The 23,554-nt window shown below is 46.0% G+C and overlaps 1 protein-coding gene across 4 annotated transcripts in view; it reads left to right on the top strand.

Moving 5' to 3' along the window:
* Positions 1 to 23,554, top strand: part of CUL9 (cullin 9) — a 37,140-nt gene that overhangs the window by 8,826 nt on the left and 4,760 nt on the right. For 2 of the 4 annotated variants that reach the window (XM_037842651.1, XM_037842652.1), the window contains exons 8-30: positions 664 to 871; positions 4,810 to 5,006; positions 5,379 to 5,596; positions 6,393 to 6,639; positions 6,728 to 6,833; positions 7,403 to 7,630; positions 7,909 to 7,999; positions 8,138 to 8,309; positions 9,726 to 9,831; positions 10,121 to 10,216; positions 10,501 to 10,676; positions 10,968 to 11,101; positions 11,472 to 11,651; positions 11,873 to 11,982; positions 12,085 to 12,267; positions 12,409 to 12,569; positions 12,840 to 13,062; positions 13,159 to 13,348; positions 17,108 to 17,253; positions 17,394 to 17,523; positions 17,685 to 17,884; positions 18,340 to 18,590; positions 19,627 to 19,972. In XM_037842651.1, coding sequence (XP_037698579.1) covers positions 664 to 871; positions 4,810 to 5,006; positions 5,379 to 5,596; positions 6,393 to 6,639; positions 6,728 to 6,833; positions 7,403 to 7,630; positions 7,909 to 7,999; positions 8,138 to 8,309; positions 9,726 to 9,831; positions 10,121 to 10,216; positions 10,501 to 10,676; positions 10,968 to 11,101; positions 11,472 to 11,651; positions 11,873 to 11,982; positions 12,085 to 12,267; positions 12,409 to 12,569; positions 12,840 to 13,062; positions 13,159 to 13,348; positions 17,108 to 17,253; positions 17,394 to 17,523; positions 17,685 to 17,884; positions 18,340 to 18,590; positions 19,627 to 19,972 — 4,099 coding nt within the window. Of the gene's footprint in view, positions 1 to 663; positions 872 to 4,809; positions 5,007 to 5,378; positions 5,597 to 6,392; positions 6,640 to 6,727; positions 6,834 to 7,402; positions 7,631 to 7,908; positions 8,000 to 8,137; positions 8,310 to 9,725; positions 9,832 to 10,120; positions 10,217 to 10,500; positions 10,677 to 10,967; positions 11,102 to 11,471; positions 11,652 to 11,872; positions 11,983 to 12,084; positions 12,268 to 12,408; positions 12,570 to 12,839; positions 13,063 to 13,158; positions 13,349 to 17,107; positions 17,254 to 17,393; positions 17,524 to 17,684; positions 17,885 to 18,339; positions 18,591 to 19,626; positions 19,973 to 20,212; positions 20,294 to 23,554 lie in introns of all 4 variants that reach the window. The other 2 variants (XR_005217819.1, XM_037842653.1) reach the window with 2 other exon arrangements.

The following is a 23,554-nucleotide window of genomic DNA, read 5'->3' as shown; positions in this document are numbered from 1 at the left end:
AATAAAAATATTTCATTGTATTTTCTAAAAACATCTATGATTCTATTTTTTATATTCATTTTGAAATCCATTTGGAACTTATTTTTGAAAATGGCATGAAATAGAGCTGCAACTTTAATTTTTTTAAATAGATAGCCAGTTGTTTCAGCATCATTTTTTTGAATGGTCCTTTAACTCTCTTCTCATCTGTTGATCTGTTTGGCTGCCCTATGTCAGTTTCAGAGTTTTAATTATTATAAATTTACATTCATATTTTGATAACTAGTAGACAAGCCTGCCATAATTATTCTTTTCCAATAATGTCTTGACTATTCTTGCATATTTTATCCTCCGGTGCTTGAATCTGTCTGTCATGTTCTTTAAAAAATCATTTTAGACATTTTGATTGGAATTACATTGAATTTATAGATTTATTTGGAAAGAGGAGCCAGAGTTCTTAGCCATTTCATTCTACTGCCTCCTAACCAGAAGCAGTTAGACCGCAGAGAAGAGGGGATCAGGAGTGAGACTAAGGCAAGGAGAGTGAGTTGGAGGCGAGTAGGGTGGGTGACGGACTGGATCTTGTGAATGGTGTTGGGCAGGGAGTCATGGTACCATGGATGGGTATTCAGGCATGACTGCTTGGGATGGGGAATCTCAATATCTCCTTTCTCTCCCTCTCAGAGAGAAGCTTGTGAAGACTCTAGTGGAGCTGCTGACCAACCAGGTGGGAGAGAAGATGGTAGTGGTACTGGCCCTGCGACTGCTTTACCTGCTCATGACCAAGCATGAGTGGCGCCCACTCTTTGCCAGGGAGGGTGGCATCTACGCTGTGCTGGTTTGCATGCAGGAATATAAGACATCCGTCTTGGTGCAGCAGGCAGGACTAGCGGTGAGTGGACTGGATCTGGTGGGAGAGATGGATGAGTGAGATGGCCATATTGGGGACTGCTGATCTTGAGGAGGTGCTGTGGTGGTTTAGATCAGTGAGTAGATATTGGGATGGAAAGAAGTGGATGGATTTAAGGGTTTGAACAGTCTTGCAGATTGAGTGCATATTTGAAGAAAGGGATAAGTTTTTAAGAATGACTTCCAGGTTTAAAATTGAGTGGTAGGGTGGATTAGGTAGTCATTTGCCAAGTGGAAGAATGTTGGAAAAGGAGGAGGTATGGGGAGAAAGTCAGCAGTTGAATTTTTAGGTATATTGAATTTCCTGTGCCTGTTTTAGTTACAGTTAGGTGTCTGGTTAATCACTAATTCTGGTTGTGACAATTCCCTCCTTTTTTTCAAGGAGGCTGAGGGACCCTCATGCAGAGAATATCCCAGATTTGGACAAAACAAAGCCAACATTGCCATCTCCCTGCCACCCTTGGCCCAGAAAATAGGGAAGAGAGGCCCTTGTCTAGGGAAGCTTACAGAAAAATTGGTGTTCTAACCACTCTAGACAGAAGTTCTGGCAGGATGTGCTTTTTGTAGCTTGAGGGTTCTTTCCTACATAGGAAAGGCCAAGCAATTGTTTTTTTTAAATAACTCAATTTTATTGAAATATATTTACAAATCATACAGTCATCCACAGTGTACAGTCAGTTGTTCACAGTACCATTATATAGTTGTGCATTCATCACCCCAATCAATTTTTGAACATTTTCATTATCTTACACAAAAAAGAATAAGAATAAAAGTTAAAGTAAAAAAGAACACCTAAAACATCCCATCCCCCATCCCTCCGTATTGTTCATTTACTTTTGTTGTTGTTGTGTTGTTTTGTTTGGTTTTAATTCAGTTTTATTGTGGTATATTCACATACCATACATTCATCCATAGTGTACAATCAGCTGTTCACAGTACCATCGTATAGTTGTGCATTCATCACCCCAATCAGTTTTTGAACATTTTCCTTACACCAAAAAGAATAAAAATAAGAATAAAAGATAAAAGTAAAAAAGAACTTCCAAATCATTCCATCCTCCCCATCCTAGCCTATTTTCATTTAGTTTTTATCCCTATTTTTCTACTCATCCATCCATGCGCTGGATAGAGGGACTGTGAGCCACAAGGTTTTCACAGTCATACCACCACAACATGTAAGCTACATAGTTACCCAGTTGTCTTCAGGAAAGGCTAATGGGTTGCAGTTCGACAGTTTCAGGTATTTCCTTCTAGCTATTCCAATACACCAAAACCTAAAAGGGGTATCTGAATAGTGCATAAGAAGGCCCTCCAGAGTGACCTCTCGACTCCATTGGAAATCTCTCAGCCAGTGAAATTTGATTTTGTTTCATTTCACTTCCCTCTTTTGGTCAAGAAGATTTTCTCTATCCCATGAAGCCAGGTCCAGGCTCATCCCCAGGAGTCATGTCCCATGTAGCCAGGAAGATTTACACCCCTGGGAGTCAGTTCCCACGCAGGGAGGAAGGCAGCGAGTTCATGTGCCAAGTTGTCATAGCTAGAGAGAGAGAGGGGCCACATCTGAGCAACAAAGAGGTACTTTGGGGGAGACTCTTAGGCACAATTACAAGTAGGCTTAGCCTCTTCTTTGCAGTAACAAGCCTCATAAGGGCAAGCCCCAAGATCGAGGGCTCGACATTCCAAATTGTCAGTCCTCATTGTTTGTGAGAATATCAGTAATAACCTAGGTGGGGACGTCCAACATTTCCACACTTTTCCTCAGCTCCTCAGGGGAGCCCTACTAATATATTTTTATTCTTTGTCCAAATTACTTTGGGATGTATTGCTATTTCACACTAACCTGTACAAACCCACCAGATCTCACTTCCTATTCAAAGTTCCATGTAATTATGGTGTTTGAATAAACTGACTGTACGAGTTAAATTATTCAGTGTGCTGTAGAAGATATATATCCTGCCCCAAATAAACATCTCTTCCCTTGGTCTCAAACAGAAGTTGAAGTTTTAAAACACAATCAATATTGTCCTTTACCCTTTGACCTGATTTGCCTTAGTGCTAACCAGATCTGCTTCATTCATATCTCTAATTGAAGTCTGGACTCTTTTTCAGCTTTTTAAACAGTTGCTATATGTGCTAATATTGACATTCATAGCTGCTAAGCTCTAGCTCTGAGTTTCAGCTGTCACACAGACACCCAAAGTTCCAGAGACTGACCAGGTTATACACAAAGGGATCAGCGGCTCAGAATTTGGAGACAGCCATTACAATTCAGGAATAGATGTGACTGCTGTGAGAGCTTACAATCTAGGGACGATTACAGTAAGCGTTCCTCTAATAAGCTGTGTTCTAAGATTCAATTCTCAGAGTTTACACATTGTAGTTCGTCCATATTGGTGAGGCATTATAATGATTATCTTTTCTTTTCTGGCGTCCTTCACTCAAAATGCTGTCTACAGGACCCATTTACCTTGTTGTGTATATCACAGCTTCACTTCTTCTAGCAGTTGCTCAATATTCTTTTGTATGCATACACCACAGTTCACCATTCTGTTCCTCAGTCGATGCACCCTTAGGCCACCTCCACCCATTGCAAATCATGAATACTGCCTCCATAAACACCAGTGTGCAAATAGACCAGCAATTTTGAAAGTGAATTCCAACAGTATAAGGGCAACAGCATGGATGGGTGCTCATGCCCTCTTAGAGCAGGCTGTCACAGGAAGAGGCTGGAAGGCTCTTTCCTTCACAGGACTAGGGGTGCTTCTCCTTCCCAAAGCTGCCAGGCATTCACAGTTTAGGCCACATGTACTCAAAGAACTCCTTGATCCTCTCAAAATGCAGGACCAAAATATAACGCTTGTCCTTAAATTCGAACTCTTGCCCTGTAACAAAATTGCATCATCTTGTTTATAACTTAAGGGCTACAACATTCAGCTATTCGGGGGAGAGTCGGATAAGCAGAGAGAAAGCCTCATTACAAAGTAGCATTCACTTGTAGGGCCCAGGCCTCAGAAAGGGGATTGACTGCCTTGAGAATCATTTCTAATCTACGCCATCCCTAGAGGGTTTCTTTTTCGCAGAGTCACACTTTTCTTCAGAAAAGACATTCTACACGCTAATGGTATATTGCTCTTTTTAATTTTATTTTTCTCTTTAGCACCACTAAACTATTTTGAACATTACAAGTATTTTTCCTGTAATTCCAGCCAGTCTGTGAGACAACCAAGTAACCTTATTGGTGAGGGCTGGATCCTGGCTATGGAGCCCAGGAGACATTAGGTTTGGGAGTGTTAGCATTTAGGTGATAATCGAAGCCATGGGAGTGGATGTGGTAGCCAAGAGAGGAAGTGCAGAGTGGCAAGAGAAGGAGCCAGGAACTTCAGTGTTTAAGGACCAGGCAAGGGGCAACCAGAGAGGGAGAAGGAAAATCAGGAGAATATGGAGTCATGAAACTCAAGGGAAGAGAGGTTTTACAAAAGAAGGACTGGTCAAGTGAGAAGGGAAACAACTTCAAGGAAAGCCTTTGAAGACAGCTAGAAGCTCTGAAAAGGCACTCTTCTGAGGGGAAGATATGGAATAAGTAGCCATCCTACTCGGTTAGCCTCGGTGCTGGGAACATGGGGGCAAATAGACATTGCGGATTGATTTTACCATCAAGTTTTAGGTTTTTTAATTTGTTTTCCTTCTTCTTCTTTCTTCCTTCTTCCTTCTTTCTTCTTTCTTCTTTCTTTCTTTCTTCTTCTTCTTCTTCTTCTCATTGGATGTCCCATCACCTCCTCCCTTTCCTTTTCTTACTCTATCTCTATACGGATAGCTCAGCTGCCCCAAAGTTTGGGATCTAGCATGATGGCCCTGGCTTTCCCCTTCTTCCTTGTGGTGGCTCTGACCATTCCTAAATCTGTTTCCATGTTCCCCTTGCAGGCATTGAAGATGCTGGCCATTGCCGGCTCCTCTGAGATTCCTACTTTTGTGACTGGCCGAGATTCTGTCCACCCTTTGTTTGATGCCCAGATGACCAGAGAGATCTTCGCCAGCATTGACTCTGCCACACGCCCAGGCTCTGAGAGCCTGCTCCTTACTGTCCCTGCAGCCGTGATCCTGATGCTGAACACTGAGGGGTCAGGGCATTACCTTCCAAACTCTGAGCTCCAGCTAAGCCCCAAACCCCACCTCTCCTCTACCCACATCTCATATGCTCCACAGAAATCCCCCTCACCTTATTACATTGAGATTTAACATTGGTGGCCCCTCTAACTGTTGTTGGAAGAGAGGCCAAGTGGTTGGGGGTAGGGAGAAAGAACAGAGACCCTGACCTTCCATCATGGGGCTGGGTAGAGTGACCTGAGGTCAGGGTCCAGATGTCCTGACCTCAGAGGGACCCTGGAGCCCTTTCCTCCCCAGCTGCAGTGCTCCTCCCCTCTGCACTTCCCTGCTTTCATTGCATTCATTCTTTTTAAATTTCTTCCTGGGCTACCCCCCCCCCCCTCCAGGTGTTCCTCTGCAGTGAGAAATGGCCTGCTCCTGCTCAACCTACTTTTGTGTAATCACCACACCCTGGGAGACCAGATCATAACCCGAGAGTTGAGGGACACTTTGTTTAGGCACTCCGGGATAGCACCGGAGACGGAACCCATGCCCACCACACGCACCATCCTCATGATGCTTCTCAATCGCTACTCAGAGCCACTGGGCAGTCCTGAACACGCAGGTACCATTGTGGAGGGGGTGGTTCTGCCAGAAGGATCGGGCAGTACCAGCCCATGGTGAGGAAGGCTGAGGTTTACATATGGTACCTTCGTGGAAAGCCACAGTTAATCTTCAGGAAATGAGTGAGCTGTTGCTCAAGTTCTGTCTTAAGTAGAACTTCCAGACTGAGATGAGAGGGAGTCTAGGTGCAATGAAATTGCCTTCTCTCAATGGCTTTTGACATCTGAGGATTCCCATCTGCCTGGGCTACGTTTGGTCCAGTCTTATTGTACAGCAGAAGGTTGGCTGAAATGCCTCCTGGGGGTGCCGCCTTTAGAGGAATTATAATTTATGGTACAGAAAGTTTGTGACTAGAAACATGAATTGTTGATGTCATAGGGAAGGAACCCTTTGTGTTTAAATATTTATTGACTTATGTAACATCATGGTTAAACAGTTAATGATAAAAGGTCAATGGTGTCTTAGAGTAAGTGAAATACAGTATTTCCGAGGTTGGCTATCCAATACTAAATTTAGAAATATCCATAAAAGGGGTAATTATATGACTATATGAGTTTTAAATGGTGTGTTTAATTGACAATGTTTACTATACTAGGTTTTGTTTAAAAATATAACTAAGTAACATATTTTGGGCCAGAAAAGAAAATTCCTCATAATTTGGTAGAAACTGCAGACATTCTCAAAATGGGAGGGAAGTTTTGGCGTGATTTTCTGGACCTTCCCATTTCTAGGTTTGATCAACTTGTATGGCTCCTCTTCATATACATTTCTTTTCCTCCCATGTGTCTGGGCCATAGCACTGGAGACCCCTAGCACCCAGGGCCAGGATGGGTCCTCTGAGCAACTGATCCGATCCCTGGTGGGGGGCCCATCTGCAGAGCTACTCCTGAACTTGGAGCAGGTGTTGTGCCGGGAGGGTGGTCCAGGAGGCTCCATGAGGCCCCTCCTCAAGCGCCTCCAGCAGGAGACCCAGCCCTTCCTCCTGTTGCTGCGGACCCTGGATGCCCCTGGGCCCAACAAAACTCTGCTGCTGACCGTGCTGAGGTGAGGGCCCTGCCCAGATGCCCTGGCGTCCTGGTGGGGGGAGCTGGCAGAGTAGAGGGACTTCACTTGTTTCCATACCCTCCCCCAGGGTCATGACCCGGCTGTTGGATTTCCCTGAGACAATGGTTCTCCCCTGGCATGAAGTCTTAGAGCCCTGCCTCAACTGCCTGAGTGGCCCCAGCAGTGACTCTGAGGTACCACAGCCCTGGCAAGGGTGGGCAAAGGAAAGGAGGCATCTGGGGCACCAAGTATCTCCTGAGATGCTCTGGAGAGCACAGCAGAGCCTTTCTGAATGGGCTTGGGGATGCTGCAGGTGAGGGCAGGAAGAGGAAGGCGAATGTCATCTTAGAGTCTCCAGAACTAGGGTTGCTGAAGTATAAACCTTTTGGCCGCACCTGGATTTTAGACTCTGGATTTAGGAGAAGCCCATATCCACCAACCCAAATATTCCCTGCTCTTCACCCTTTGAGGTTTTGTGCACTGTAGTGTAGGGCTCAGGCATCATGGTTGGCTCCTGAGATAGCTTGGCCTTGGCAGGAAGAAGCCTGGGAAGCTGTGCCCAATCTCTGCTCCTGCCAACTCACTCTGGAGTCCCAGCACCCTGGGGTTCACTTCCAGCCTTTCTTTGGTACTGTCCTTTCTCTGGGCTTTGAAGTTTCGCCAAGATCTCAGCTACCACCCTCCCCTTACTGAGCCCACCCCTCAACCCTGTATCCCCTACCCTTTGTTTCCCATGAATTAATCTGTGTGGCTCTGGGCTCAGGTCGTTCAGGAGCTGATCTGCTTCCTGCATCACCTGTCCTCAATGCATAAGGACTATGCAGTGGTCCTCTGCTGCCTGGGAGCCAAAGAAGCCCTGTCCAAAGTCTTGGACAAGCACTCAGTTCAGCTGCTGCTGGGCTGTGAGCTTCGGGACCTGGTGACAGAGTGTGAAAAACATGCCCAGCTCTACAGTAACCTCACCTCCAGCATCCTGGCTGGCTGCATTCAGGTAAGGAGGGGCTTGTGGGTATGGAGCTGCGGGAGAAGGTAAGCCAGAAGCAGGGAAGAGGATTCTGGGTATTCCTGATTGGTATGGGGGCACAGTTGGTGGCAAATTGGGGGCATTTATTCCCCAGCCTTTACCCCACATGGTCCTGTTCTGCCAGTTTGGGGAGAAAGGAGTTGAATGTCCTGTTGCCCCAGACTTTTCTCCATAAGGGTTTCTGTGTATTTTTCTATATTTCTCTCTCCTCCCTATGCCCCTTTTCTCTGATGTTCCTGCTACAGATGGTGCTGGGCCAGATTGAAGACCACAGACGAAGCCACCAACCCATCAATATCCCCTTCTTTGATGTGTTCCTCAGGCATCTCTGCCAAGGTTGGTACCTCCATCCACTTTCTTGTGGCTCCCATCCCAGCATCTGTTCGCCCCATCCCTTCCTGCTCCTTAGGCCCTTTCTTTTTACCTTCCTCAACTAACCAGGCTGTGACCTCCACCCCTTTCTCTTGCCTTCAGGCTCCAGTGTAGAAGTGAAGGAGGACAAGTGCTGGGAGAAGGTGGAGGTGTCCTCCAACCCACACCGGGCCAGCAAGCTGACAGACCGCAATCCCAAGACCTACTGGGAGTCCAATGGCAGCACCGGCTCACACTCCATCACCCTGCACATGCATCGTGGTGTTCTTGTTAGGTGTGAACATACCCATGCCTACCCACACACATGTATATTCTGATATGCCTCAAACACCTATATACACACAACCCAGTCCATAACTCCTATGCCTGAGGGACACACTCAAACCCATTTTGTGCAGTGAACATATGAATACATTGACTTGCCTTCCCTATGCTGTGTATAGATACCCCCTCACTGCCTAAGCCTGGTGGCATGCTTACCCCACTCGCCCCCCAGTACAGATGTCACTATCCTGTGCTTCCTGTTGAGGGAGATCAGCAACCCACTGACCCATTCTTCCCACAGGCATTTGTTTAATGTGTACGGTGTGCCAGGCACTGTGCAAGGGGCTGCAGATAGAAGGATAATAAGATATGGTGCTTGTCTTTAGGGAACATGCAGCCTAGTCGGGGAGACAGGCTAGAAAATCAGTAACAGTATAGAGTAAGAGAAAATATAATGGTCGACTTGTGCAGATGAGAAGGCTCCTGAAGAAGGGGTTGACTGAGCTGAGTTTGGAAGTTGAAATTAGCTAGATAAAGACGAGGCTCAGTGGACATTCCAGCAGAGGGACAATATATGTGCAAAGTGGAAGTTAGATGATACATTTGGGGGAACTTTAAGTGATTGTGTTTGACTTGAATGCAGGGTATGGGTAACATGGTGGCAGCAGGTATGATCAGAAAAGTAACCGGAAGCCAGAACACAAAAAAACTAAAAAGTCTGAACTTTATTCTGAAACTTGGGGAGCCTTTGAAGGATTTTGAGAAGGGATAAGACAAGATTAGGTTTTCAATTTAGCAAGCTCACTCTGGTAATTATGGGAGTTTGGGTTGGAGGCCAGGAGAAAGAGTTGGAAGATTTATGCAACAGTCTAGTTGAGAAATGATCAGTGTCTTCAGTTAGACAGAGAGACTAGGAATAACGAGGAGGCATTGAATTGGGAGATATTGAAAGGTAGAGTCTACAAGACTTGCCAGTGATTGGATGTAGAAGGATAGGAAAGGTTGAAGTCTACTGTAACAGAATGTTCTAGCTTGAGTACTGGGTGGATGGCAGTTTTATTTCCCAGGAGAGAAAAATAAGAAGGGAAGCAGGTTTATGTGGACAGATGTCTGAGTCCATTTTGGACATGTTGACTTTGAGGGGACTGTGGGACATGGCATAGAATTATCTCGTGGGTACATAGCACTAAAGAAGTCTGGGCTAGAGATAGAGATGGAGTTGTTAGTATATTAATTTTTGGTTGAAACTATGGGTTTAAATGAAGTCTCTGGGGGAGAATATAAAGGAAGAGCAGAGGGCCTGGGGAAGACTGACATTTAAGGAAGCCAGCAGAGGAACAGGCGCCTGAGAAGGAAATGGGGGGTTGAAGTAGCTTTTGAACTATGACCAGGGCCTCAGTTTTGACTGCTTCCTTTTCTCTCCCAGGCAGCTGACTCTTCTGGTGGCCAGTGAGGACTCAAGTTACATGCCGGCCAGGGTGGTGGTGCTTGGGGGTGACAGTGCCAGCTGCATCAGCACTGAGCTCAACACGGTGGGGACCCTTGTGCTCCCTTCCACTCACGCCCCATCCTTCTGTTTGTTGCAGGGCCTGTGAGACATGCCCAGTCCCTAGGGAATTCCCAAATCCTTTGCCCATAGGAACACATTCCTTTGTAAACAGCAATAGTGAAATGAGGGATGTAAAGCCCTATGGTCCCCTGGGCTTGATGCCAGAGAAGTGAAGGGCACACAACCCTAGCCTACTTGTCTGCTGTCAACAGTCCTTCCAACCCCACTTGTGGAGGTGACAACTTTCTCCCTCCTCTCTCTTACCCTGCCAGGTGAATGTGATGCCATCTGCCAGCAGAGTGATCCTCCTGGAGAATCTGAACCGCTTCTGGCCCATCATCCAGATCCGAATAAAGCGCTGCCAGCAGGTAGGGCAAGGGGAGAGGCTTGGAAGTCAGGAAGTAGTACAGGGTCTCTGTAGTGTCTGGGTTCTCTAACATTTTAGGGGTCAGGGCAGGCCAAGATTTCTCCTTGGTCTGCTTGGGAGATGGTCCAGGAACCTGTTGAATTCCAGAAACGTAAGGATATTCCAAGTGGCTTTAGGGAACTCAGGTCATGAGGCCTCAGTCTGTGACCTCCCATAGAGCCTGGCTTCAGTAGTACTTGATGGCTAGGATGGCTTAGGTGACAGATGAGTCTGTGCATGTTGCAGGGCGGCATCGACACCCGTGTTCGGGGTGTGGAGGTCTTGGGCCCCAAGCCCACATTCTGGCCACTGTTCCGGGAGCAGCTGTGTCGCCGCACATGTCTCTTCTATACAATTTGGGCACAAGCCTGGAGCCAGGACATTGCTGAGGACCGCAGGCGCCTCCTCCAGCTCTGCCCCAGGTGTGTGAGGCCAGAGGCGGGCAGGGATGAAGGGAGGAGGGGCAATGGCTAAGGGGAGCAGGACACTGTTAAGAAGTAAGAGGTGGGAGATGTAGTTTTGTGGGAGTCTGGAAGGTAAAACTGGAGCCAGGACATGAGGGGGATAATGAACATAGATGAGGTATATGTTGCTAGGCAGGAGTTGGGAAAGGCGATGGGACAGAGCATGTGAGTGGAGTCAATTTGCAGTTGAGTGAAGGCCTCAGGGGAATCTGTGCCTTTAATCGTTGACCATACACTTCTTGTTCCCAGACTGAACAGGGTTTTGCGCCATGAGCAGAATTTTGCTGATCGCTTCCTCCCTGACGAGGAGGCTGCCCAAGCCCTGGGCAAGACCTGCTGGGAGGCCCTGGTCAGCCCCCTGGTGCAGAACATCACCTCCCCTGGTAACCGTCCCCACACCTGGCCCCACTAACCAGCGCCTCATAATTAACTATTCCCAGGGATCACCTGAATTAATGCTCTTGGTTTTCATGGTTCCTGTCTTTATCCCTAAAGGCTCCTCTCTTTCCTGCTTCAGGGATTACTCCCTGAGGCTCTCATATTTGAGTGTCCCCTTCTACCCCCCACCCCCCACCTGTTGCCATATCCCAGGACTCTAGCTGAAGCAAACTTCAGTGGGCAGGGGCAGACAACTAGGGGTCCTGCTGTCCCCCAAATCTTTTTGTACAATTGTTCCTTCTTTCTGCTCCTCCCCAGGCTATCCTGTCCCCCGTTTCCCATGGAGACCTGTTCCTGACCTGTCTTCTTTCTCAGATGCAGAAGGTGTGAGCTCCTTGGGTTGGCTGCTAGGTCAGTACTTGGAACAAAGGGAGAACTCTCGGTACCCCCCGAGTCGAGCAGCATCCTTTGCCTCTCGAGTTCGTCGCCTTTGCCACTTGCTGGTGCATGTAGAGCCTCCTCCTGGACCTTCTCTGGAGCCATCCACTAGGCCCTGTAAGTTCTAGCCATGGCCAGTTGAGTTAGGAATTGAGCAGTGGTGATACCTGACTCCTCCTCCTCCCCTAACCCCCTGGATTTTTCTCATCCTTACTGCTTTGCTGTGGGCCTTTCCATGCCCCTGTGCCCTCTGGCCTTTCCAGGGGGTCAGCAGCCAACAGCCCTGGACTCACCCAGAGGCTGAGATGATACTCCTTCCTTTGCTTCTGTCTCCACAGTCAGCAAGAACAGTAAGGGTCGGGATCGGAGCCCCGCCCCTTCACCAGTTCTTCCAAGCAACAGCCTGAGAAACATAACCCAGTGCTGGCTGAGTGTGGTGCAGGAGCAGGTGGGCAGGAGGAACCTGGAGTCCCGGGAATGGGGTGGGGCTGCTAGGCTGTCCCCATACTGGGACTGTGCCTTTGCCTTCTTTCTTGCCCTTTTTCCTCAGGTCAGCAGGTTCCTGGCTGCAGCCTGGAGAGCCCCGGACTTCGTGCCCCGTTACTGTGAACTCTATGAGGACCTGCAGAGAGCCGGCATGGAGCTTTTTGGGCCTCGGGCAGCTTTCACATTGGCTCTGCGCAGTGGCTTCTCTGGCGCCTTGCTACAGCAGTCCTTCCTCACCACTGCCCATGTGAGTACAACCAGCCTCCTATTTAGTGGGGCTGCAAGAGTGTGTTCAATGTGCATCTACTTTCTGCTCTGTCCTTTCACCTCCTTTCACTCCCCACTCTCCCTTTCCATTCCCTTGTTTATGATTTTCCCGGTACCCCAGATGAGTGAGCAGTTTGCCCGGCACATCGACCAGCAGATCCAGGGTGGCCTGATGGGTGGAGCCCCAGCAGTGGAAATGCTGGGGCAGCTTCAGCAGCACCTGGAGCCCATCATGGTTCTTTCTGGCCTGGAGCTGGCCACTACTTTTGAACACTTCTATCAGTGAGTGCAGGTCCTGAGAAGGAGGAAGTGGGAGGCCTTGAGTCTAGAGAGGGGGAGGATGTGGGTCTTAGAGGGGAGATGAAGGAGGAGGCAGTGAGGAGGAGAGATTAAGACTCAGAGATGGCCTTCGCACTGATGGTAAGGGAGCGGGAAGGAAGAGGACCTGTGACGGGCAGGCCAGGGCAGAAGGACCTGAATTCTGGAGGGGAGGCAGGGCCTGAGCCTGCTGAGCACCCACCCTGAGGCTTGGCCTGGGCTATGTGGCTGCAGGCACTACATGGCAGACCGTCTTCTGAGCTTGGGCTCGAGCTGGCTGGACGGGGCTGTGCTAGAGCAGATTGGCCTCTGCTTCCCCAACCGCCTCCCCCAGCGGATGCTACAGAGCCTGAACACCTCTGAGGAGCTCAAGTGCCAGTTCCACCTATACCAGCTCCAGCAGCTTGACAGACTGCTCTTGGAGCAGGACAAGGAGGAACAAGGACTGGAGGAAGAGGTAAGAGCAAGGGAAAAGAGTGGGAGACTAGGAGAGCAGGAGGAGATTAGCCCAAAGAAGAGAGCCAAGGGCCCTTGAAATCCTTCTTTCCTTCAGGAGGAAGAAGAAGAAGAAGGGGCTGAGAAAGAGCTATTTATCAAAGACCCAAGTTCAACAGTTGCTGTGCTGGTCCTGTCACCACGCTGCTGGCCGGTCTCCCCACTCTGCTACCTGTACCATCCCAGAAAGTGCCTTTCCACAGAATTCTGTGAAGCTCTTGACTGCTTCTCCAACTTCTACAGCCAGAGTGAGGAGCTGGGAAGAGGAAATTAGAGATTGGGGTGAGATTGGGGTGGCAAGAGAGGAAGACAAGAGAGGAGAACCTTTGGCCAGGAGCACATAAATACATAGAAAAATAGTCCGTAGGGACAGCAGGGAAGGGTGAAAAAATTGTGGGTTGTGTCTTCATTAGTTTCTGCTCTTATCATTTCCTTCACATTTTAATGAATTTGTTCTCTTTTTCTAACTTCAGGTTGCATACTTAATTACTTTATCATCCTTTCAGACTTTTTTAAAAATGAAAGTATATAAGGCTATTCATTTCCCCTTAATACTGCTTTTGCTGCACCCTGTAAGGGTTTTAAGAAGTTTTTTAATTGAGGTATAACTCATGTTCAGTAAGTCATGCAAATCTTAATTATAAAGCCTAATGAATTACTACATGCTTACACACCCATGTAACCACCACCTAGCACCCCAGAAGCTTTCCTCTCCCATGTCCTCCTCCAGTCAGTATCTTCTTCCAAGAGAAACCATTATTCTTCCCTTTGTCACCATAGATGTCTGCCTGTATTTGAACATCACAGAATGGAGATGTAGAGTATGTATTATGATGTGTCTGATTTCTTTCAACATGTATCTGTGGAAGTTATCAAGGTTGTAAGTTGTATCTTTTGTATTGCTGAGTTTGTTTATTTGTTCTTTTTGTATTGTTGAGTCCTTTTCCATTGTTTGAAAATATTTACCCATTCTGCTGTTGATGGATGGACATTTGGGATGGTCCATACATTTTAATTATGTCGTATATGTAGTATTTTTATTACTGTTTAGTCTAAGAATTTCTCATTTCCATTATTACTTTTTCTTTGATTTATTAGTTTTTTTATAAGTATATTTTAAAACTTGCAAACAAATTTTGGTTTGTTTAGTTATGTTTTGTTTCGAGTTTCTCAAACCTTTGTTCCATTGTGGCCATGAATGTGGTTTCTGTGATTCCAAATCTTTGCAATTTATTGAGACTTCCTTTATGGCCTAATAGATGGTTACATTTTATAAGTGTTCCATGTGTGATTAAGAAAAATGTGTTCTCTTCAGCTGTTGGGTACAGGATTCTACATATTACTTTAGACTGACTTTGTTAATTGTATTGTTCAAATTTATAACCTTACTAATTTTTGTTTACTTCATCTATTACTGAGAGAGGGTGGGTTAAAATCTGCCATTATGATAGTAAATTTCTTAATTTACTTGTAATCGTATCAATTTTGCTTTATATATTTTTTGACGTATTATTAGATACAAATTTAGGATCATTTAACAGCACTATCTAGTATAACTTTCTGCAATGATGGAAAATTCTTTTCTGTATACTGCTCAATATGATAGCCATTCGTGGTTATTGAGCATTTGAAATGTGGCTAATGCAACTGAGGAACTGAAGATTTAATTTAATTTTAACAGTTTAAATTTAAATAGGTATATGTGACTACCATAATGGATAAACTACCCAGGTTTAGAATATTCTTGGTAAATTAAACCTGATTATTACTATGAAGTGACCATCTTTTTTTCTAGTAAAGCTTTTTCTCTTAAAGTTTATTTTTGTCTGGTATTAATAGTATAACAGCTTTCTTTCAGTTAGTATCTCACTAGTCTCTTTTTCTATCCTTTCATTTTAGTTTTTTTTTCCCTTTGGAAATAATTTCAAATATACAGAAAAATGGCAGATTTACTTTTTGTTAACATTTTGCCCCATTTACTTTTGTTATTTGCTCTTTATACCCACCTGTCTATCTCTATTTATGCATGTGTGTGTGTGTGTGTGTGTATGTATATATATTCAAGTTTTTTTCTGAACCATTGAGAATAAATTGCATATGTAATGGCCCTTTTCCCCTAAAATAATTTAGTACGTATTTCCTAAGAATAAAGGTATTCTCTTACATAATCACAGCTCATTTATCAGTTTCCAAAATTTAACATTGATATGATACTTTAATCTAGTGTCCATTTTCCAGTTTTGTCAATTGACTTCATAATGTCTTTTGTTTGTTTTCGTCCGGGATAGGATCCAGTCTAGGACTGCATGTTGCATTTAGTTGTCGTGTCTCTTTAGTCTCCTTTAATGTGGAGCAGTTTCTCAGCCTTTGTTTATCTTTTATGACTTTGACATTTTTGGAGAATACAGTCCTTTTAAAATTTTTAAATAGTTCCTCATTTTTTATTTGTATGATCTTTCTCATGATTAGATTCAGGGTATGTGTTTTCAGCTGGAATAACTAAGGATGGTTCTGTACTCCTCTGGGTGTTACATCTGGAGGCGCATGGTGTCCCTCTGCCCCTCATTTATGACATTAATTTTGATGATCTGGTCAAGGGATTTTCTGATTCGTCGACTGTATAGTTAATATTTTTTCCCTTACTTCTAACAATAAGCCGTCTGTGGGGGGAGATACTTTAAAACCATGCCAGTATTCTACTTTCATCAAAATTTCCCCCCCATATCATTTCAATTTTAACCTTGCCATACGCTTGTGTTTTAGGTTTGTCTTGTAAATCCTAGATTTTTATTCAACCTGATAATCTGTCTTTTTGAGTGGTCAATTTTAGGCCATTTGTAATTATGAGGAGTTATATATTTGGCCTTTATTTCTAAGCTCTTATTTTATGTTTTTTGTTTTTTTTTTACCCTTCTACATTTTAAAATTTTAGATATTTTATATATACAAAGGTATATATAAAACATATGTACAGTTTAAAGAAGAATAAATTGAACATCTTTATACATATGATTCTACCTTGTGCTTTCTTCTTCTTTTGGATTGATTGAAGTTTTTTGTTTTTTTTTTAATTCCTTTTTTGTCTCTACCAGTTGGAAGTTACATTCTATTTCTATAGTTTTACCCTTACATTTTTAACCTGTGTGCCTGATTTGTTAATAGCACTTTCCACCTTCCTGAACAATGAAAGGACCTTAGAAAATCTTAACTCCAGTACCAACCCCCATCTTACTTGTTATTGTTGTCCAATACTTCGGATTATCTTTTTTAACCAACCAACTTAGTCATTATTATTATTTTATTAAGTTGATGTTTAGATTTGTCCTCATACTAGTTGCTTTAGTCACCATTCTTTTTGCATCTTGATCTGTCTTTCTGAGTTTGGTTTTCTTCAGAAGTTTTTTCACTAAAGAAATATTGATGGTAAACATTATCAGTCTCTATTTGTCTGAGAATGGCTTATTTTCACCTTCTTCTTCAAAAAAATCTTGTTATGATAAATTTAAAACATACTAAAGTAGACAGAATAGATAGCAAACTCCAGTGTACCAACATAGATCAACTCGTGGCCAATCTTGTTTCATCTGTACTCCTACCCACTTCCTTGATTTCCATGATGTCCACCATGAGGAAACATTCCAGGCTCACCTTGGCTGATCTGGAACACAGGCTGAGGAAGAGACTCAACTTAATGTGTCTTTAAAACCGTCAATTCCTTCAGGGCAAAACCCAGGTCTCCTCTCTCAGGTGTTTGATCCAGAGAGCCTGCCTGGCACAGGGTAGGCGCCAGAGAGGCTGGCGGGTACCCGTGGCTTGCCAGGGAGGCAGGCACAGGGAAGGCTGAGACCTGGAGGCTCAGGCCAGGTTCTCTCTGTCTTTAAAGGCCCAGGCCCTGCTCCCTGCAGAGACTCAAGGAGCGAAGCTTAACTGATGGTGTCCATCACCTCAATGCCTAACCCCTGCCTTTCCCCTACTCTTTGTTTCCCTTTTTCTCAAACCTTTCCCAGGCCAGAACCATCCAGTCCTGGACATGGGACCACGTCGGCGGCTGCAGTGGACGTGGCTGGGCCGGGCCGAGATGCAGTTTGGGGACCAGACCCTGCATGTGTCCACTGTGCAGATGTGGCTGCTGTTGAATTTCAATCAGACGGAGGTGATTGCTGCCTCGACTCTGCCACTTTATCTCTGTTCCTTTCCCAAACTCTGAAACTCCTTTCATCCTCCCTCCTGCTTCTTTCCCTTCACTGCCTACTACTCAAGGAGATCCTCAGTGACCCTGTTTCTCCTCACCAGGAGGTGTCAGTAGAAACCTTGCTGAAGAATTCTGACCTCTCCCCAGAGCTACTGCTCCAGGCCCTTCTGCCCCTCACCTCTGAGAATGGCCCTTTGACACTGCATGAGGGTCAGGACTTTCCACATGGGGGTAGGTCGATGGGGGCTGGGCTGAGCCTCCACTCAGAGGACCGGGGGTGGGGGGTCTCTGGGGAGGGTAGTGTAGTAGGGAATAAGGAGCATAGGGACCTCTGAGCCCCTACTCATCTTCCCCTCTCCCTCCTCGGGTACCTGACTGGGAGTGGTTTCCAGGTGTTCTGCGGCTTCATGAGCCTGGGCCACAGCCCAGTGGGGACGCCCTGTGGCTGATACCTCCCCAGACATACCTGAATGTACAAAAGGATGAGGGCCGAACCCTGGAACAGAAAAGGAATCTCTTGAGCTGTCTTCTTGTCCGTATTCTCAAAGCCCATGGGGAGAAGGGCCTCCACATTGATCAGCTGGTTTGTCTGGTAGGTAAGGAGGAGACCATGAAGTTGGGGGATGGAGTCATGGTTGGGGCAGGGGTTGGGGCTAGGGGTCATCACAAGGGAAGGTAAGTTCCCTCAATATGAGAGCTCTGTAGGGTGACATTTCCATCTGGCTTTTCTATTCCTGATAGGGCAGGCAGATAGAAAAGAGAGACAAGACATGACTGTTTACTGTGTGCCAGGCCCTGTCCTAAGAGTTTGTCTAAATTAAGTCTTTTAATCCTCACAACAACCCTATGAGATAAATGTTTATTATTATCTCCATTTGACAGAAAAGAAAAGTGAGGCACGGGCAAGTTTAGAAACTTATCTGCAGTCATGCAGCTAGTGAGTGGCAGTGCTGGGCATTGAACCCAGGCAGGCTGGCTCCAGAGTCTGTGTACTGCCTGCCTCCCATGGGTAAAAGGGGCCTACCTGTTTTCTCTCCTCCCTCCCAGGTGCTGGAGGCCTGGCGGAAGGGCCCAAATCTCCCTGGAAGCCTGGGCCACACTATTGCCAGGGGCGTGGCCTGTTCAAGCACAGACGTCCTCTCTTGCATCCTGCACCTTCTGGGCCAAGGCTATGTGGCACGGCATGACGACCAGCCCCAAATCCTGATGTATGCCACCCCAGAGCCCATGGGTCCCTGCCGGGGTCAGGCAGACATCCCCTTCTGTGGCAACAAGAGCACTGAGACCTCTAAGCCTAGGTAGCCACCCCACATTCCCCTACCCCCACTACAGTCCAAGTCAGTAGAAAGGCATAGGTTCTCTAGGATAGATAGGGCTGCAATGAGATGGGATGGGCTTATATCAGCAAAGCCAAGCTCCCTTGTGAAAAAATTCTTTTTTTCTTTGTCTAATCCCTTTTGCCCTATCCCTGCTATTTCCCCCACTTTTCTGTCCTCATTCTGGCTTCCAGTGCCACCACTGCCTTCCTTGCCTTCCCAATCAGGGGTCTGACTGTCCCCATCCTCCTAGAGCCAGCCCTTAGGCAAGGGACCCATACACACTCTCCTTTATAGATGTCCTTCATTCTAAGCAAACATGAAATATTCTGCAAATATGTGCTGAGTGCTAACTGTGCACTCTGCTCAGTGAAATATACAGACTTAAGTTTTCAAGAAGCCTGTTCTGCAGACGAATTTGCCATAGGATTTCCCTAATTAGCCAGCATCCCTGAAGCTTTTAACCTCTGATCCAGATCACCAGAAGTTACAACACTACTTTTCATGTCAGCCGTTTGCATTTTTGGGTAAAATGCATTCTCTAGAATATTTTTTCTCAAACTTTAACGTGCATACAGTTCACCTGGGGATCTTGTTAAAATGCAGATTCTGATTCAGTAGGTCTAGGGTGGAGCATTTCAAACCAGCCCCAGTGAAACCTATGCTGCTGGTCCATAGACCACAGCCGTACACTATGTTTCTCACCAGAGTGCTGTCAGTATTTTGAGTGGGACCTACAGTGGGACTGTTCCATCCACATGGGTCCATTAGCATCCTGACCCCTGCCCAATAGATACCAGTAGTGGCCGCCAGTCACTGCAACAGCCAGTCCCAACCCCACATTTCCACACACTTTTGTGGAAGGGCATGCTCTTACAATTGCTTCAGGGTGGTTATCCCCAGGCTGGTTAGCTGAGTGGGGAGCTGGGGGCCAGGTGGGGTTTAATGAGTTGGAGTTTATCTGGTTGGATAAGTAGGGCAGTAGGGATGCTAGTCACCACCTCTTCTCTCCCCCAAGCCCAGAAGCCGTGGCTGCCCTGGCATCTCTGCAGCTGCCTGCCAGCCGCACCATGAGCCCCCAAGAGGTAGAAGGGTTGATGGAGCAGACGGTGCAGCAGGTGCAGGAGACGCTGAACCTAGAGCCAGATGTGGCTCAGCATCTGCTGGCTCATTCCCACTGGGGCGCCGAGCAGCTGCTGCAGAGTTACAGCGATAACCCTGAGCCATTGCTGTTGGCAGCTGGGCTGTGCATACCCCAGGCCCAGACTGCTCCCATACGCCCTGACCACTGCCCTGTCTGCATCAGCCCCCTGGAGCCCGATGACGACTTGCCCTGTCTCTGCTGCATGCACTACTGCTGTAAGGTAAGGCCCCAGCAGCTCTCTTCTGCCCCCAGCTCTCCACCCTGATACAGTTACCTGGGAGCTTTGGCGTTCTAGTCAGCACTACCCTTTACTAACCTGAGCAGTGTTCCTCTTGAACTAGTTTGTCATCTGTAAATGGTACCACTTGCCTTGGCTCCCTGAGGGGTGGTTGCTAGGATCCAGTGATATATATCAGTGGTTCTTAAACTGCTGCGTTTGTTATCACTTTTAAAATTCCAGTGCCCAAGCTACATCCCAAACCAGTTAAATCAGCATATCTGGAGATGAAACCCAGGCATCTGGATTTTATAAGCTCCTCAGGTGATTCCAACATTCAGCCAAGTTCGGGAACTACTGACATATGTATGAAATATATGTAAAGGCACTTTGTAAATGAGAAATTGTTATTTAAGTGGTAATAGCTATAGTTTATGGTTTCCTCATCACCATTCCAGTGCTCTTATTTCAGAACACCATCATTTCTTTTATCGTAAACTCTCATCTACTACAAAAAGATAAAGAAGTGATATGAATCAGAAAATAGAAAAACACAGAAGGGAATTATGGGAAGTTAGGGCTTGCTGCTGGAAAGCTGAAGCAGAGAAGGCCATAGCTGGAGAGAGTGCGTAGTCTTCAAAGGCAGAGAGTGAGGAGGCTGGGGTGCAGAGAACCAGGAGAGCTGAGTGTCTGGTATTCCTGTATTCCTGCCTCCCAGCTCCTTAGAACTGGCACCAGGCCCAACCACAACAGCCTGACAGAGTGAGTGCTCCTTGTCGCCATTTATTCTCGCTACCGCTCCAGCAGCACCTACTTAGTAGTGGGTGCATCTGGGAAGCATCCATTTGCATGTGCGTGTATGTGGAGCTCTATTTCCACGTCCCTTTTGCTCTGCTTCAATGTACTCTTCTCAAATAGGTGCTTATGCCCGCCCTTTCCCTGGGTTCTTAATTATTTTCTTTAACATATTGATTTTTTTCACTCAACTAATATTTGTCCTTGACCTGCTATGTGCATAGCACTGGGAGCTGAATGCAGGACTGAAAAAAGTCCGAGCACAAAGTGACCTGAGGGCTAATAATAACAGCAGCTAGTATTTATGGAGGACTAACCCCGGGCCGGGCATTGTGCCGTATTACATGCATTATTTTGTTTAACTCTTATAATAGTTCTACAAGGTAGGTATTTTCATCATTCCCAATTTTACAGATGACAGATTGAGATATTCAGAGATGCAGTAATTTGCCCAAGGTCAGGATTTGAACTTTGACAGTCTCTCTCCAGGGCCCTTCCTCTACACTTTTATGATAACTGCAGTGAAGAAAATACACTTGGGTAATGTCATAGGACATGGCTATGATTAGGAGTGGGGATGAGGAGCTTGTTGGTTCTTTAGGGTGGGAGGCCAGGGAAGGCCATCTGAGGAGGTGACTATCTGGGGAAGCAGTGTTCAAAACAGAAGGAACAGCAAGCACCAAGGAGCTGAGCTTGGTGGCTGAGGCACAGTAAGTGGCAGAGCAGTGGCAGGAGACAAGGGGAGAGAGGGGGACCTGATGGAGTCGGGATTGACAGACAGTGGATTTTATTTTCTCTTTCATAGGTTTTTAAATTGTGGTATCATATATATAACATAAAATTTGCCATTTTAACCATTATAAGTGTATAGCTCAATGACATTACTTTTACAGTGTTGTGCTACCATCACCACCATCTATCACTATAACTTTTTTATTACCCAAAATAGGAACCCTGTACCCATTAAACGATAATGCCCCCCACCCAGCCCCTGGTAACATTTAATCTTTCTCTATGATTTTGCTTATTCTAGATATTTCATGTAAGTGTAATCATACAATATTTGTCCTTTTGTGCCAGGCTTCAAGGTTCATCCATGTATCAGAGCTTTATTCTTTTTTATGGCTGAATAATATTCCATTGTGTTTATATACCACATTTTGTTTATCCATTCATCTACTGATAGACACTTGGGTTGTTTCCACCTTTTGGCTGTTGTGAATAATGCTGCTCTGAACATTGGTGTACAAGTATCTGTTTGAGTCCCTGCTTTCACTTCTTTTGGGTGTATACCTAAGAGTGGAATTGCTGGATCATATAGTAATGCTATGTTAACTTTCTGAGGAACTACCAAACTGTTCTCCAGCAGTGGATTTTATTGATGGAAGCCATTGGTGGGTTTTAAGCAGGAGAGTGATATGATCTGATTCATTTATTTTTTTATTTTTATCTGTACCGTCTCCACCCAATTTATATTTTTTAAAGATCATTTTGGCCGTTGTATGGAGAAAAGGCTTGGATGGAACAAGAATGGACACACATTAAGAGACTATTGTAACAAGAGGCAGGAGACGGTAATGTCATAGACGTGGGCAGGGGCAGTGGTGAAGATTGAAGTAGGTGGATTTGGAATACGTCTGGAGGTAGAACTGATAGGACTAGGTGGGTGTGACAGGGGCTTAGGAAAAGCGAATCAAGGATGGTTTGTGTTTTTGACCTGAGCCTCGAGGTAGAAGGAATGTGTGGTCTTTTCGGAGTTGGAGGAAATGGCTCTAGAGGTGGAAGTTGAAGAACAGGTTTTTGAGGAGAAATGAAATCTGTTTTGGGCAGGTGATGTTTGAGCTGCTTGTCAGGCACTTGTATGGGACTGACAAGTGGACAGTAGATATTTGAACTTGCAATTAAGTGGTGAGGCCTGGTTGGCATTACCCAAGGAAAGAGAAGCAGGCGCAGGGCACAGAGCCCTGTCGAGATGTAGAGCAGGAAGCCTGAAAACATGACTGAGAAAGGCCATATGTAAGGGTCCCAGCCAAGGAGAAATTCATGAATAAGTCTCAGCTTAGTGGCACAAATGGCAATGCAAGGGAACTCAAGAGAAGGGAAATCAGAGAAGAGTCTGTAGCAGTTGGGGAAGGCTTCCCAGCGTGAGCCTTGAATGTAGGAGGACTCACATAGGGCAGGAGGGGCAGTGCCAGGTGGAGCAGCCGTCTGTTTGGGCTGGACCGTGGGGACAGCAGAAGCCAAAAGCAAGCTCAAAGCAGAGGGCTTCCTTAGAGGAGTGGGGTGGTCTGGACTGAGACGCCAGGATATCGTCCCACAGTGCAGTGTTTCCCCTCCTTGGCTGTGAAGTACCGTGAGGCACCTGTGTGCCTGCAAGTGTGGGGTCTGAATTTGGAGAAATTTCCCTTTTTATCTGAAAAATGCAAGAATTTTGCATTCAGCTCCCAGTTTATATGGATTTGTTTCAGTACCAAAAGGGTTTTGTTTTATGTAGTGCTTTCCTTTGAGTCTAAATAGTCCAGTAAGGTGCTTTACATTTATCCTGTGGCTTTGATGCACTGATGTATGTGCTTTCCTGGGGGGGTTATACCATCATTTTGAAAAGCCCAGCAGTAGGTAATGGGAGAGGAATGGGGTGGCTGTGGAGCGTCTTAGGCTCAGGCTGGTGCAGATGGAGGTCGGGTGGGTTGAGTGGAGAGAGATGGGAGGTAGGAAGGCCATGCACCAGTTTAGGGTGAGGGATAACAGCCTGGTTTAGGATGAGGCAGTGATTTGGGAGCAAGAGAAGAA

This window comes from Choloepus didactylus, chromosome 7, assembly GCF_015220235.1.
Source record: "Choloepus didactylus isolate mChoDid1 chromosome 7, mChoDid1.pri, whole genome shotgun sequence".
Taxonomy (NCBI): Eukaryota; Metazoa; Chordata; class Mammalia; order Pilosa; family Megalonychidae; genus Choloepus; species Choloepus didactylus.
The sequence above is the reverse complement of the archived record's forward strand: the minus strand, read 5'-3'. Positions and strand labels throughout refer to the sequence as shown.